Source organism: Callorhinus ursinus, unplaced genomic scaffold (assembly GCF_003265705.2).
Source record: "Callorhinus ursinus isolate GAN/ISIS: 27379988/994484 unplaced genomic scaffold, GSC_fseal_2.0 scaffold2, whole genome shotgun sequence".
Classification (NCBI taxonomy): domain Eukaryota; kingdom Metazoa; phylum Chordata; class Mammalia; order Carnivora; family Otariidae; genus Callorhinus; species Callorhinus ursinus.
In genome coordinates this window covers 23,533,962-23,549,923 of record NW_027397064.1, presented here as the reverse complement: position 1 = coordinate 23,549,923, position 15,962 = coordinate 23,533,962, and the positions used below count along the sequence as shown (strand labels likewise).

The following is a 15,962-nucleotide window of genomic DNA, read 5'->3' as shown; positions in this document are numbered from 1 at the left end:
ACAACATTCAAAATCGATAATACACACTGTTAAGAGAGTTGATACTTTGGGGACCTATTCAAAGTCATGGAAAAGATGTGTGTGTTCAGAGAGGTGAACTTAGCCAGTCCATTAAAAAGTAAATGGAAAAACCTTAGAGTAGGTCCCTGTTCTAGCCAAAATAATCTCAACTATCACTCACCTTTTGGGCAAATATCCGTGCAAGGTTTACACATTTTAATCCCATTTTCTTCTACTTCCATCTTGGAACTAGGGCAGGCACGCACACAAGAACTGGAATCCACCACAAAGTTATCTGATTTGAAAAAAAACGGTGAAATTAGCAATGTTGATGGTCAGAAAACAAGTTTAAAACAAAGTACTTTAGGGCTTGACAATGATTAGCATCACTGATAGTATACATGTCTGTCTCTTTCCCTAAAACAACTCTGTTTAAATATCTCAACCTGAAATAGAATCTACGAACATCCACATCTAATCCAAGGGCAGCGTGTGTTAACAACAGTTAGTCCCTGCTTGACTACAGCACCGCAACCTGAATTGCCCCCAAGATAGAGTGAATTTCTTTTATAGACTTAGGAAACTACATGACATTTAGTTTGTGTTTTTCAATAGTTCCACTTCATTTCACGTCATGATGCAAGTCTGAAGTCTAAAAATACTTCAAGTTACACGAAACACAAATGAAGCTGACGTTGAATTGCCTTGGATCAAGAGAGTGCACTTCATATCCAGGAGGAAATGTTTAAAATGTGTTCTGTCTTTCAGTGGAATGCCATAGAAACTGTTCCATAGTTTTATATGAAGAAACAAAATGGAATTTGAAAGGCAGCATTTTAGGAAAGGCATACTACATAAATCAGGAATGTCTGATTACCTGATACATTGGTAAAATATTTATGGCTCCAGTGATCTGAAATATGCCAGGACATTGCCTGCCCCCCAGTAAAGAACCCAGATAACTGCATCTAGAGCCTCCCATAGTGAAGGGAAAACACAACGCCTGCTAGGCCACTTTATATATATATATAAGTTTTTTTAATTTATTTATTCAACACAGAGAGAGAGAGTGAGAGAGTGAACACAAGCGCAGGGAAGTTGGAAAGGGAGAAGCAGGCTCCCCACGGAGCAGGGAGCCTGATGGGGGGCTCGATCCCAGGACACCAGGATTATGACCTGAGCCGAAGGCAAATGCCCCACAACTGAGCCATCCAGGCGCGCCAAGGCCACTTTATATTTTAAAGGCAGTATATTCCCTGTCAGGGCATACTGCTTCTGGCCTAATATTCAGTGGTATGGAACGCTTCTGGCCTTGAAGGGGTCTCAGATCAAGAAAGGCATATGGTACAGGTCCAGTCTGGGATGCAAGCATTTCTGCTACTTGGGTCACAAAATCCAAGAGGTGGGGTGCCTGGGGGGCTCAGTTGGTTAAGCTTCCAACTCTTGGCTTCACCTCAGGTCATGATCTTGGGGTCCTGGGATCCAGCCCTGAGTCGGGTTCCCATGCTCAGAGTGGAGTCTGTTTGAGATTCTTCCCCCTCACTCTCCCTCCTTCTCTGCTCCTCCATGCTCACACTCTCTTTCTCTCCCTCAAACAAACAAACCAACCCGTGAGGCTTTATGATCTTAGGAGTGTCTGTGGTAGGAAGTATGCCATATGGAGTTATGGCAAGTCCCAGCTGGAAAATCCTATCAGAGACCTCTAGGATTCTAGAGCTAATCCATGCCATCTGTAGCATAGAATTATACACCTTTTAATAAACAGCTCCTTAGATGTTTCTGGGTCCTGATAGAGATAGAGCACCTAACCATGGGTCATTGATGGATTTTATAGTCAGAATCGCCCACCACACATCAGGTTTTATTTGAACCATGATGTTATAATGTTGGGCAGGTCCAACAGAATCCACTGTTAAGATGGAGGCAATGCATTTAAGACTGGATATGAGTCCAGGCAGAGGCACACGTAAACTGCATAAGCAGATAGCCCAGACTCCTTGTGCTGGTACCTCTCCCTCGGCTCATACCTGTGGCTGCATGGGGACCAAGAGAGGGCACTTGTGACAAGCTAACAGAGGGAGGACAAAAACTAAGTTTGGTATGTGGGTGCAAGCAGCTCAAAATGAACGACAGCTGCCCTGCAGCCTCACTGAGGAGGGGACTAGAAAGATGGTAACGAGGAAAAAAATCCTACCAGTGGGCATGGTTCTGGGTAGTTCAAATGATCATTTACTTTGTATGAAAGTGACCTGAGCTTAGAATAAATGTGGATTCATGAGCAGTGGCTTGCCCTGGAGGAAGAAATATTGGAAAATCTGGGATTGAAGGGAGTCTGGGGTAGAGGGATGTGTATGGATTCTTCGGGGTGGGCACAGTGCAATCATTACATTCCCAGTTATCCACCAGGGGGCATCCGCCACAAAAAAGGTACATTGCGGAGAATGCATCACAGCCTGTTCCTTTCCTGTTCTTCATCCTTCCTGTCTTCCTTCTGAGAACACTCCTTCTTAACAACCTAATCTCTTTCTGAGGCAAACTCAACCTGCAACGAGTGAATGTACTGTATATTATGTAACCATCCTTTCTGCAAGGTCTTTACAGGAATGCCCCATATTTAAACACTTCTACATTTTTGTAGTAATATATGCTAAGTGGAGTAAATACAAATTATAAAGACCCTCATATCAGTTAGGTTCAGATTTTGCAGCCAAATGAGTTTCAAAAAATATTTATCTGGAGTTTTTGAATTTTAGAATTCAAGATTAAGGATTGTAGAGCAGTATTTAGGAACTAAATGTCTTTGTTTTTCCAAGATAGCTGCAGTTTAACAAACCATGCCTTATGAGCAGGGCCCTTCAAATATTTGAAATTTACATAGATAAATACCAAAGTGTTTTAAATTAGCCTGTAATTTGTTGACCTAAACTATTCTAAGAAATGAAATTTAGGAGTTACCATATCTAGAAACTGGGCGTGTAATTTCACAAAATAGTTCTCAGTGTTTAGCCACTTGCCACAAGTTAGGTGTTGAAAGCTTGTATGCATAATTATTCTTTTAACCAATATAAAAATATTTAATAATAATGACTAAAATTGTCATTGTTTCCAAAGACTTGTTTTTATATGCTATCCCTCTGATTCTTATTCCCCATCCTTTTGATCATTATAATAACTCTGGGAGAGAAGAGAACTATGATTATTACCAGCCACATCTTAAAGAGGAGAATACAGAAAACTAAATAGTTCATTTAAAATCACATGAGTAATACGTGGGCAAAGCCAGAACCCACAGCCACTCTCATCCCATGTCCTTTATACTTCTTACTCAGTCACAGGCACAAAATGAAGAAAACCATAATAGTGGTATGCAGTAGCTTGTAAAACCTTCTTCTTTTAAATGAATATATGGACAAATGTAGTGATTTTTTTTTCCAGTTTTTCCAGTAGATAGAACAATGAAGAAATAATGTCCCATCACTCATTCCAAGCAAAGAAACTGACTGGAGCAAATATGAAGACATATATTTACTGAATTATTGATGAAAGCTAAACTGTTTGAATCCTCAGGATGAGCTGTCAATTTTGTAAAGACCTCTAAACATGCCCTTCACATCTACAGTTATTGTTTAAGATTAGATTTGATATTAAAACTATAGTTCTATACATTCTATTACAAATAAGTAATCAGAAAGGATATTAGGTAAACATTCATTGTGATTAGAAGCAGACCTCATTCAGTACAAAGCTTGCTCCTACTTAACTAATCACTTTTCTGAGAAACAGCATCATGTACAAAAACACTGAGGAATAGTGAAAACAGTAAGTTTAGAAGGCAATGACACTACACTCTAACCTCAAACATGTCACTCCTTTGCTGAGACTTTGGACCAATCCCTTGAATTTTTTGAACTGTAATTTCCTTATTAGTGAAATGGTAAGCAACAGTACCCATATCCAAGTAATTCACGATAATGTTGCAAATTTTAAATTACAATAAATGTATATGATTTTGTGGGTGTGTTTTTAAATGATGATCTAATTAATTTGGTTATTCTTATCTTGTTACTTACGTGGGCACTTCTTGACACAAAATGCTCCATATGTATACTTTGCATTGAAGTTATGCTCCAGTTGAAAGGTGGTTGGATTGTAGACAAAAGTTTGGGGACACTGAGTAACACATGCTCCGCTGTCATTGAAATTCATGCAGGCCTACAACATAGCAAATATTAATTTCATTTAAGAATACCCTTCATAATACTCGTTAAAGGAACCCTGCTCTAATAGCTGTGTAAGAAGGATGTGTTCTTTACTTATTATATTCATATTTATATAAAACATATGTGTATGTTCTATTCTTATATTTCATAAAAAATATAAAGTTTGACAGCTTTATAGTCAGTAAGTACTTATTTTTAAGTTCAAATTTGTATTGAACGTCGAAAATTTTACAAAGCTGTTTTTCCAATGTCAATGAATATACAATCTATACAAAGATATTGATATTCAACTTACCTAGTCTCTACCCAGTAATCTCCAAACTAATAATTGATCTAAATTATTAAAATTAGCTAATAGTGAAAAATTATTTCAACTCACACCATTCAAAGGGTTTATGTTGAGTCTTAGAGTCTGGCACTAACACCTAACTCCCCAAATCTATAGTCTAGATTTTCCTTAAAGCTGGTGTTTGGAAAAGTTCAGTGCTGTAAGTGACATGGTAAGCACATTCATCGCCGTTGTATAGTAGGAAAACATTGTGATAGATATTTAAACTGGACTTGAGGAAAAGGCTCTGGCAGGTGACCAGTCAAGTGTAAATATGGAGTATGTAATGCCAAAATGAAGAGAAGCAGCCTCTACTTAGCTCACAATTAAATAATGTGCTGCCATTTCCTATATGGTCTTTTTCATAATGCCACACCATTCAGTGAAAGCCATCAAGTTCAAACAAAACAATTTGTTTCTGCTGACTTATATATTTGTATTGAGACCTCAATTTGTTAATATGTTCAAATGCGTTTGAGAAGAATTAAAAAACAATTTTACCACCTGAGAGGTATTTGGTATAAAAATAGAATGTATGTCTACGTACATAAAGCATGGCTTTCAAAAGAATTGATAAACTAATTCTCTTAATTAAACAGCTTAAACCTTCATAGGAATAACTGAAGCCTTGGAAAGTAAGCTAATATGCACTCAAGCTATATTTTATATTTCATCATAAATTGTATGTATGGTTATTTTTAAAAATTTTTTTATTGTTATGTTAATCACCATATATTACATAATTTGTTTTGGTGTAGTGTTCCATGATTCATTGTTTGTTCATAACACCCAGTGCTCCATGCAGAATGTGCCCTCTTTAATACCCATCACCAGGCTAACCCATCCCCCTACCCTCCTCCCCTCTAGAACCCTCAGTTTGTTTTTCAGAGTCCATCATCTCTCCTGGTTCGTCTCCCCCTCTGACTTACTCCCCTTCATTCTTCCTCTCCTGCTATCTTCTTCTTTTTCTTTTTTCTTAAAATATGTTGCGTTATTTGTTTCAGAACTACAGATCTGTGATTCAACAGTCTTACACAATTCACAGCGCTCACCGTAGCACATATGTATGGTTATTAATAAGCACTAATTCATTGTTTCCTCAAAACATTTTCTTCATCAACTGTTGTTTTAGTAAGCACTTTATCACCAACATGACAATTCCCTGATGATAGTCTACTAGATGCATAATCAGAACGAGACTCACTCATGATACATTATTCACTAAGATGACATTTTCCAGGAAGAATCTATTAAAAAGCAATCTACAAAACTCAGTAAGTTTTAATTTATGGCTATAAAACTTCATGTGTCCTCATAATTGCTTTACGAACATACTTTAGGCAGGTTGTGCACAGATTACTTGGCAACAAAGGGACATAAACTAAAGGAATCAAACAAATTTACCTTCCAGACAGAATGCAAAACAACGTAACTTACACCAAGGCCTCAGTCTGGCATTCTTGAACATTCTGTACCAAATGCCAAAGTGGAGTCATTGGACCATCCCATAAAAGTAATGAAATGAGGATTCTGAGACTCACCCAACACTCTGTTCATTATGATAATGGAACCATGAAAACAAATGCAATGAAAAACTTCTAAGTAAAAGTTATGGCTATTGTTGGTGTTTCTTGTTCTTGGTGTTACTGTTTTGGAATTGTTAATTGTTAACACCTGCTCAGCATCCTCGACATCAAGCTTTACCTTGTGTCTGGTGATAGGCAAGGGAAAAGGTCTCACTTCAAGGCCTGCTAAAGCATCTTCCTTAAATTTTTAAAATGTTTCTTTTCTTCTTCACTACTCATTTCTGCAATAGATACTTTTGTTTCACTATAGGATTAGGGTCAACAAATAAAGTTTCTTGTGATGTTAAGAAAATTAAGAAATTGTCTATGTCATAAGAGTTTTTATTTATGTTTTGCTTATTTTCAGAATTAAGTGTCAATTTGAAAAAATATTCAGTTCTAAATATATATGTGTATTCTTTGGATATTTCAAAATGGGAAAAAGAAAATGAATTTCTGTGTTCATTTTTAACAGCAAAAACAATTTCTTATTTTATGATTTTTAGCTTAAAATGAAAATAATGTCTGTATATGAAATTGTGTTAACTATAGCTCACAGAACTGTTTGCATTCAAAAGAACAGAAAGAACTGTATCAGGTATATTAAAATGTAATTAAAACATGTTCTCAACATGTTTAGGAAAGTGTCCTTTTCTAAAATAAAAATCACACAGATTAGCATATAAATTGCTTTAAGCATGCATTTGTAAATCTTATAAATTATGAATAAATTAACTTGTAAACAAAATAAACTGGGAAATAGTTAAATTTAAGAATAATCTTGAAATCTATGGTTATATCCTTAAAATTTAAATCCAAGAAATAAAATTCAAGAGCCCCCACTCAGAAAACTCAATTATGCAACAACATAAACAGGTAATCAATGTAAATTTTGGAAGGATGCTATTAGCTTTTAAAAAGATATCTCAATATATTCCTCTTCACATTCTCTAATACATCTCACCTGTATTGTAAATTACATCAGAAAGACATAATTCATGTACAAGAACAGAACAATCCTAGTCAATCAATAGCCACCGAGTGAGGGAATGAATTATAGGAAGGCAGAGCATCTTTCTTAATCCTAAAATGAGTAATGGTTAAAATGGTTAAACTTGATCTTATTTTAATGTTAAAGAGTCAATGTGCCTAAGTCCAGCCAGGAAGGATGGAGATGGGAAAAGTAGAAGCTCCAAGACTTACAAAGCAGTCTGTGTCCTTCGGTCCTGAGCAGCCCCCAGCACATTCTCTATGACAACAGTCACTGACATAGGGCCCATAGCACCTGCCATCACACTGTTCTGCACACACCGTCCTTGTCACTGTGGAAGACAGAGATGGGACCCTGATCAGTCAGTCACCAAGAGAAACTTCTAAGGTGCTTTGGAGTAGCTGAGAAAAGCTGAGCTCTCACATAACAATACTCAACCCACTGTGGATTCAGTTCAGCTAACATTTACCAAATGAAGTCTGCAATAGGTCAAAATCACTGTACAAAAACCTTCAAAATTAATACATACACTTGTTTTTATTTTCTTTCTTGTTCCAGCAAACACTTACAGTGTTTTTCAAAACAATCATACGACTTAGCAGGAAAGAATCAAATTTGAAATAATTGAATGAGGCATTTTGGCAGGCTGCAAAAGATGGAGTCTATCCACAAGGGGCACAGCAAGGTTTTATGACAGAAGATATCCCCGGAAATAATCTAAGCCTTTTAGAGTCAATGAAAAAAGGGAAACAAACTTTTACATGATTCACATTATATCTTACATGATTCATATCAAGCAGATAGATAAATATAGATACAGATACATGTATAGATAACTGGTCAGCAGAAGCATAACTGTTTCTTTTCTTGAGATATAAGTGAAATTTCTACCAAGTTTCCTGTGTAAGGAAGAGAGCAACATCCTCAAAAGAAGGAAAGAAGGAAGGGAAGGAGGGAGGGAGGGAGGGATGTGGCAGAGAGAGACACATTCATAGTAGATGCAACACAAATTTCCATTGGTCTTTTCTTATAATGTCCTTTGATCCAAGCTGACAGCACTATATTAGGGTATGCTTTAGTAAAAATCGGTGCTATAGGCTAGGCATCAAAATTACACCTTTGAGGGACACTTATTTCACTTATTCCAAAGAGATATTTTTAAAGTATTTAGAGAAATGAATCTTACAGAAGATATATAGCACATCACATCTTGGCTTCTTTATTTCCACTTCAGTCTGATCTCTTTCCATCTCTCTGACTCGTTCTTCAAAGCTTCCTTCAACTGCTACTATAGCAGCATCTGTCCTTCAAATGACAGCATTCCCCAGAGTTGGTCTTGTCAATTTCTTTGGGTTATGGGCTCATGCCTAGATGAAATCATCCATCCCCTTTGCATACTACCTATAGGTAGATGACATCAGATCCAAATCTGAATTTTATATTGAGCAGTGGTATGTTACCAGCTGCCTGCAGAAGACCCCACTTAGATATCCCAAGATGTATAATAAGGAACGTAACTCACTTTCCCATCTCTACCAATCAGGCATATCTCTCTTTGTTCCCTTCTCTTGATTATTGGTAGCACCATCCACTCAGTAGCTTAGCTAAAAATTGGGGATGTGTTTTCTCTTTCTCCTTTCCCCTCACCCTCGCTTCTCATACCTAACAAAATTATCAAATAAAATTGCCAAGTAATATTCCTCATTACCATCCCACCTCTCTACTCCAACTTTGTTTGGGAAAGTAATGTCTAAATGATGACATAGCCTTCTAAAAGGTTTCTCAGATCCCAATTAATCCTCCATGCTGCTCTAAAAGCAATGACTTGAAAATACAAGCCACTGCCTATAAATCAGTGCTGTTTTGCAAATAAAACTTGTCATCCCTGTACTAAAGGAGTAAACCCTGAGCAAGGGATAAAAGTCCTTCAACAATTAAACCATCTCTATCTTTATTAGCATTTCTCATTGTGCTTCTCATATCCAGCAACACACAATCACCACTTGTGATTCCTGATTTCTTGTATCATTCCCAATTTTGATTCTCATTGCCTTTTTATAATGCTTTCCTTCATGCTAAAAACCCTTCCTGTCTTCTCTGCCTAGCAAATACTCATCTATAACATCCAGTTCAGATGTCACTTTCTTTCTGAAAACTCCAGATATAGCTCTAGGATGAGTTAGTTTATCACTGTTTCTTCTGAACAAGGGAGAAAGTTAATGCAGATTCCATGTGGTCTGACGGTCTAGGCCCAAATCCAAACTCTATTCTTGTGATATGGTCAAGTTATTGAATATCTCTGTATTTCACTTTATCTGCTTTAAGATGGATTTGGTATTTGTATCTATCTAATGGGACTGAAGGTAAACAGAGGTATAGGTGTAAAGTGCTTACCATGGCCCCTGTTAATAGTGGTCAGCAAATGTTACATATTATTATTTCACTTGTCATAATACATCGTATTTTTTTTATGTTTGCTTCCCCTACTAAACTATTAGAGTAGTTTTTTGAAGTCCATTGTCTTATTTATGTTTTTATCCTTGGTGACTGGTAGTGTTTGGCATTCAGTATATAAGAAAGTAAGTATCCTCTCCAACTAAATAAATCATATATTGCCAATTCAATGAAAGTTATTTGTTGACTGCCTAATGCACATATTAAAGAAAAAAAATATGCAGGGGTGCCTGAGTGGCACAGTCGGTTAAACATCCAACTCTCGGTTTCAGCTTAAGTCGTGATCTCAGAGTCATGAGATCTCAGTGCGGAGTCTGCTTAAGACTTTCTTTCCCTCAGCCCTTTCCCACTATGCTTGCTCTCTCTCTCTCTAAAGTAAATAAAAATAAATATTAAAAAAATGCAGAGAGTTAAAGACATAGGGCACTAAAAAATGTAAATAGACAAATATTAAAATACCAAGAAACAGAGCATATCAAAATCCAAATAACAGAATTATTGTTAGTGTCTATTACTAGATTTAAATGCTCCTTAAATTCTGCTATTGATTGCTTCACAATTCCATATTTCCACTTGGATCCTTTTTAATTGAACATGATTATGATATTCATAAAATAGTGCATAATGTTTAAATATGAACTATATTCTTCTATTAGACATGATTATATTCCTACCTATGTAAGTGCAATCAATACAAACATCAAATAGAGTTTAAGCAAAAACAACACTTGGACTCACTCTGTCTTGTTTTTATTTTGTAAAAATAAAGTTATAAGATACTTCTTATCATCTTATAGAAGATTTTGAAAAAGACAAATTTTAAGTCCGGATTTGTGAGTGCATTTTTTTTAAGATTTTATTTATTTATTTGAGAGCGAGAGAGAGGAGGGAGAGGGAGAGAGAATCTGAAGCAGACTCTGAGCTGAGCACAGAGCCCAATCTGGGGCTTGATCCCATGATCAAGAGATAAGGACCGAGAGTCAGATGCTTAATGGACTGAGCCACCCCGGTGCCCCTGTCAGGGCATATTTTGTATTTGCAATTTGGGTAACATTAAATTTTGAAATAATTTCTTTTGTATTTTAATAGAAATTTCTACATAGGGGGCACCTGGGTGGTTCCCTTCATTAAATGTCTGACTCTTGATTTCTGCTTAAGTCACGAACTCAGGGTCGTGGGATCAAGCCCCACCTTGGGCTACCACTTCTCGGGGAGTCTCGAGATTCTCTCGCTCCCCTTCTGCCCCTCCCCAGGTGCATATACACTCGTACTCGCGCTCTTCCTCTCTCTCAAATAAATAAATACATCTTTTTTTTTTAAGAAATTTCTACATAGTAAATCAATTTGGTCTGTCCATTTACCTTCTTTCGGTTTTTGCTCAAATCTCATTTTCCCAGTGAAGCCAACTTCTGTTTAATCCTGAATCCTTTCCAAACTACTGATTCTTGATGAACACTCCTCTTCTTTTTTTCTTTCTTTATCTTTCTCTCTCTCTCTCTTCCTCCCTCCCCTTCCTTCCTTCCTTTCATCTTTCCTTTCTTACTCCATCTGACATATTTTACAACTCACTTATTACACAGTGTGTTTGTTGGTGTATTCCAAAGTCTAGAACTCTACCTGTCACCATGTAATTTTAATTTATATTTTATATACATTATACATACACAGTACATATACATATACACTACATATATGAAATATACCCAAACAAATTATATCCACTTTTTAACTATTCATATTCCTACATTGGGCTTACATTGATGTTCCTATCTTTCATCCAAGTAGTATATTTATTTAGATATTCTACTTACTAATTCATACTATAAAAAGGAAACACTTTTAATAGACACTTTTTTAAAAAAATAAAATCATATATAATTCCTCTCTTCCGGATTTAAAAAGGCTTTTTTGATGCGCCAAAGTTGCTAATTGAAATAGCAGACATATGTTAAGTAAACACATTACTAGATTTGAAGTCAGTGTTATCATAGAACAGTCTATTTACTGGCTTTAAGTTGACAGGATTTGCTCAGCCGGAAATAGCACAAAGTAAGCATTAATAGTTTATAAGTCACACCCTATTTTAATCTTAGACACATATGTCTAAGTGTTCATTTCTAACTCTATGGTGGTTCAGGGTACTATACAAAATGTTTCAGTTTCTCTTCATTTATATACTTTGGTCTTTCCTATCAAATTAGAAAATTAATGTAGATAATATTTATAAAGGTAATTAACCATTAATTTATTTTAAAATTATTTATTAGATGTTCACATTAAGATCAATTCTCTGTGACTATACTATTTAAATATGATAATGTTTTAAAATATAATCTAACAGTATAATCTTATGTTCGATAATAATTATGCTCTGAAACTTTAAAAATATGTACATTAAATTATTCATTCATATGTGTTGAGTCAACTGTAAATTGTTCAAAATAGCAATTTTGTCTATCTAGTGATCACATATCACATATTTTTTCAGGACACTTTGATCTTAGATATGCCATTACATTTCAAGAATATACAAAGAAACATCTCTCTAAAGTCATTACTTTTCAAAATTTTGACTTAAGATATTAATGAGAATTATGGGATTTGCTTCAAAAGCAGTCTATAATTCACTTTAAAAGTAAAAAAGTAAGATACATTCAAAACTAAAAATAGCACTTTTTGCTATCACTGTTTTCACATGCCTTAATTCCAATTGAAAGTTTAGTAAGCATGAAATACATTTAGAACTGTCTGCTTGACAGGTAACAATATAAAGAGCTAAAAAAACAAATAAGCTTAATCTCTAAATAGTGAGGTGACACAGTTAAGAAATATTTCTTCACATTGTTACGTGAGATTTATTTTTTAAAAAGAAAACATTCCCTTTGTACAATCTATTTAATGACATTTATTGATTAATAGTACTACTTAATATGAATTAAATACATCAAACTATATTCATATTTTATTATGATGGAAAAACAAAACAAAACAGTTCCTGAAATCAGTGAAATAACTCACTTAGCCTCCATGGGAACATTAACTTATAATTGCTTGCTTATACTAATTTCCACTCCTGCCTGAATATTATTTCATTAGATTCCACCCCTCCCCCATACTTAGTATCCTTCCTAAATTGCTTCATTGGGTGCATTAAAATATTTGGGTCGAATTTTAACTAGCTTATTCATTGATGGTACATCACTAACTGTGATTGTCTAATATAAAAGGTAAAATCTGGGAAGTTAAGATGTTTCTTATATTAGGCTCAGTAAACATGAGATTGGGAAGGGAGGTTCATCCAAAATATGCATAGGAATCGATGGATAAAGCTTAAGGAACCACACATCCCACAGTAAGGGAATACTATTGAGAGAATATCTATCATCTCAAGAAATTAAAGTATTTGTAAGTAGCTTTATCATATCAGCACATCACCAATAAAAACAATGGCATAATTACTTCTTTAAATATAACAATACCATGTTTAAAATTACTCCCTTAGAAATTATTTTATTTAAAGAATTTTGACAATTTATTAATTAAATATTTATTATTGCTTCCTATGAGTTACAAAAAGGATAAAGAACATTCATAAATAATGCAAAACGGAGCGCTGACATCACAGTGACAAAACAAAAAGATCTTTGCCCTTTAAAAAATTAAGGTTAAGTTTAAGTAAAGTCTTGATAACTGTCTTCTCCTGATTTTACACTCTGCCACTTTTCTCTTCCCTTCCTTACCTGCTGCTTCTTTCCTCATTTCCTTCATATCCTCAATCTCAGGGCCTTCTGGTTCTGTTCACTTCCTCTACCCAGTGGTTCTGAACCAAGCTGTATAATATTAAAGTATCTAACAGGGTCTTTCAAACTCTAATATGGGAATTCTTGTGTAGATGAAGATTTTGACTTGGTCAATCTCAGTGGGGCCCAAGATTGTCCATTCAAATCAGCTCCCAGGTCATGTCACTGTCTGCTGGTGCACAGACCGCATTTTGAGTAGCAGGATACAGAATACTTAAAAAAAAAAAAAAAGAAATCTTACCATTTGCAACAACGTGGATGGAACTAGAGAGTATTATGCTAAGCAAAATAACTCAATCAGAGAAAAACAATTATCATGTGATTTCACTCATTTGTGGAATTTAAGAAACAAAACAGAGGATCATAGGGGAAGGGAGGGAAAAATAAAACAAGATGAAATCAGAGAGGGAGACAAACCATAAGAGACTCTTAACTATAGGAAACAAACTGAGGGATGCTGAAAGAGTAGGGGGATGGGGGGATGGGGTAACTGGGTGATGGGCATTAAGGAGGGCATGTGGTGTAATGAGCACTGGGTGTTATGTAAGACTGATGAATCACTGAACTGTACCTCTGAAACTAATAATACACTATATGTTAATTAATTAAATTTAAATAAAATGTTTAAAATGCCTGGGAATCATCTAATTCCTATTAAATCAAAATTACCTGCAACATTCTAGGATTTGCCACTTTTAATAAACTCCCCAGGCGATTCCAATATGCAGTCTACAGTTGAGAATCATTATGCTATCCAGCAAAAATGGGGAAAACTATATAGATTATTTATACCATTTGGTTGATCGACTGACTGTCGATCTTGTCTGAAATTTTACCACACTGACTGACCTCTTGCTTTAATTTCCCATTTGTGTTGTTAAGCCTTCTATCACTAACTGGAAGAGCAAACAAACAAAGCGCTGTGAATTGTGCAAGACTGTTGAATCACAGATCTGTACTTCTGAAACAAATAATGCAACATATGTTAAGAAAAAAGAAAAAGAAGAAGATAGCAGGAGGGGAAGAATGAAGGGGAGTAAGTCAGAGGGGGAGACAAACCATGAGAGACGATGGACTCTGAAAAACAAACTGAGGGTTCTAGAGGGGAGGGGGGTGAGGGGATGGGTTAGCCTGGTGATGGGTATTAAAGAGGGCACATTCTGCATGGAGCACTGGGTGTTACGCACAAATAATGAATCACGGAACACTACATCAAAAACTAATGATGTAATATATGGTGATTAACATTACAATAAAAAATTTAAAAAATAAAAAAAAATAAAAAATAAATAAAGAGAAAAAAAATTCACATGCCAGCAGGTAGGAAGATTTGGGAGGAAAAAATCCTAAAGTGGGAACAGAAATACTGGACTGATTGTGAAGGCAAAATTTCAGAGAGCAAGTATGAGGCTGTCAGAAAACTACTCCTTTCTTTTACATAACAGATGTCTATGTAAAGAGTATCCTGGACAGCCCCGAATTCCATTGCTAAACATATTTTAAAGCACATTTATTTTATTTTTATTTTATTCTATTTCAATTAGTATTCAGTAACCTGTACCTTTATACTGCCTATACTGTTTCTCTTTATTGACCAGATTTCGACAAACTGTGTCCATGAAACACACTGTGTCCATTAAATAGATAGTGCTTCAATGCAATGGTTTTAATGTTAGGCTGTTTTCAGCCACATACATGGAGGTTTGAACAAGAAGAAAAATGCTTGAGTTAAGGCAGAGGTGATCTGAGTTGGATGGGAAGAAGAATTTATTGACTATTAGAGTGATAAAAACACTGTAATGAGCAACTGAATGGGCTTCTTGAACCTCTATTTGTCAGTATTTAAGGGAAATCTCTTCTGGATGCTTTAGACAGCCACTTAATTAGAGACAGGGGGCTTGATGAAATGCTCTCTAGAGGTCCCCTTTAGTTCTACGATCCAATACTTATTCCCATGAATGGTGAAATTGTGACTAAAAAAATGAACACTCTCTGTTGTGCAACATGTTTGTAGAAGGCTACTGTCATCCAGCTATACTTCAAATGAAACAAATAAAGCCCATGGACCATCCAAGAATACATATTACTTCTAGAGAGTGCTGAAATGTGCAGAAAATCAAGTTTAATGAAACTAACACCAAACTATACAACACTATTCATTTTCCCAAAGGAGAACAATTGGACACGTCTGTGTGTCCAGTGTCAGGTACTCTAAGAATCACATAGGAAAATTTAAAATAAAAATGCCTGTTCTCCAACACTGTGATTTAGTAAGTCTGGAAAAGAGGCCAGATAATTCTTTTTTTTTTTTTTTTTTGCTTCTTATTGGGAACCCTAAAGTTTTTACAAGCAGCCTTGAAAACCCAACAATTCAAAACCTCTGCTCTAAGACTTTTTCCCAGTGAGAGGTTACCCCAGGAAGGGTAAAGCATTATTTAATGATGGGAAAGGAGAGGTGGAAATGGGTCTTAAACTGCTGCTTCCTGTCTCATACTAGCTTGATCACAGAATGATGAAACCAGTAATTGTTGCCACACAGACTGAGCCCTCAAGATACACAAGGCTATATCCTGATTTGGACAGGGGAGAAATTTGTACTTTAAG

The 15,962-nt window shown here is 35.6% G+C and overlaps 1 protein-coding gene across 8 annotated transcripts in view; it reads right to left on the bottom strand.

The window, feature by feature from the left end:
• The window catches only part of ERBB4 (erb-b2 receptor tyrosine kinase 4), a 1,101,497-nt gene that overhangs the window by 294,304 nt on the left and 791,231 nt on the right, over window positions 1-15,962 (bottom strand). For all 8 annotated transcript variants that reach the window (XM_073879088.1, XM_073879094.1, XM_073879096.1 and 5 more), the window contains exons 6-8: window positions 7,317-7,435; window positions 4,071-4,212; window positions 182-295 (exon numbers count right to left, since the gene is read on the bottom strand). In XM_073879088.1, the coding sequence (XP_073735189.1) occupies window positions 182-295; window positions 4,071-4,212; window positions 7,317-7,435 (375 nt within the window). The remainder of the gene's footprint in view (window positions 1-181; window positions 296-4,070; window positions 4,213-7,316; window positions 7,436-15,962) is intronic.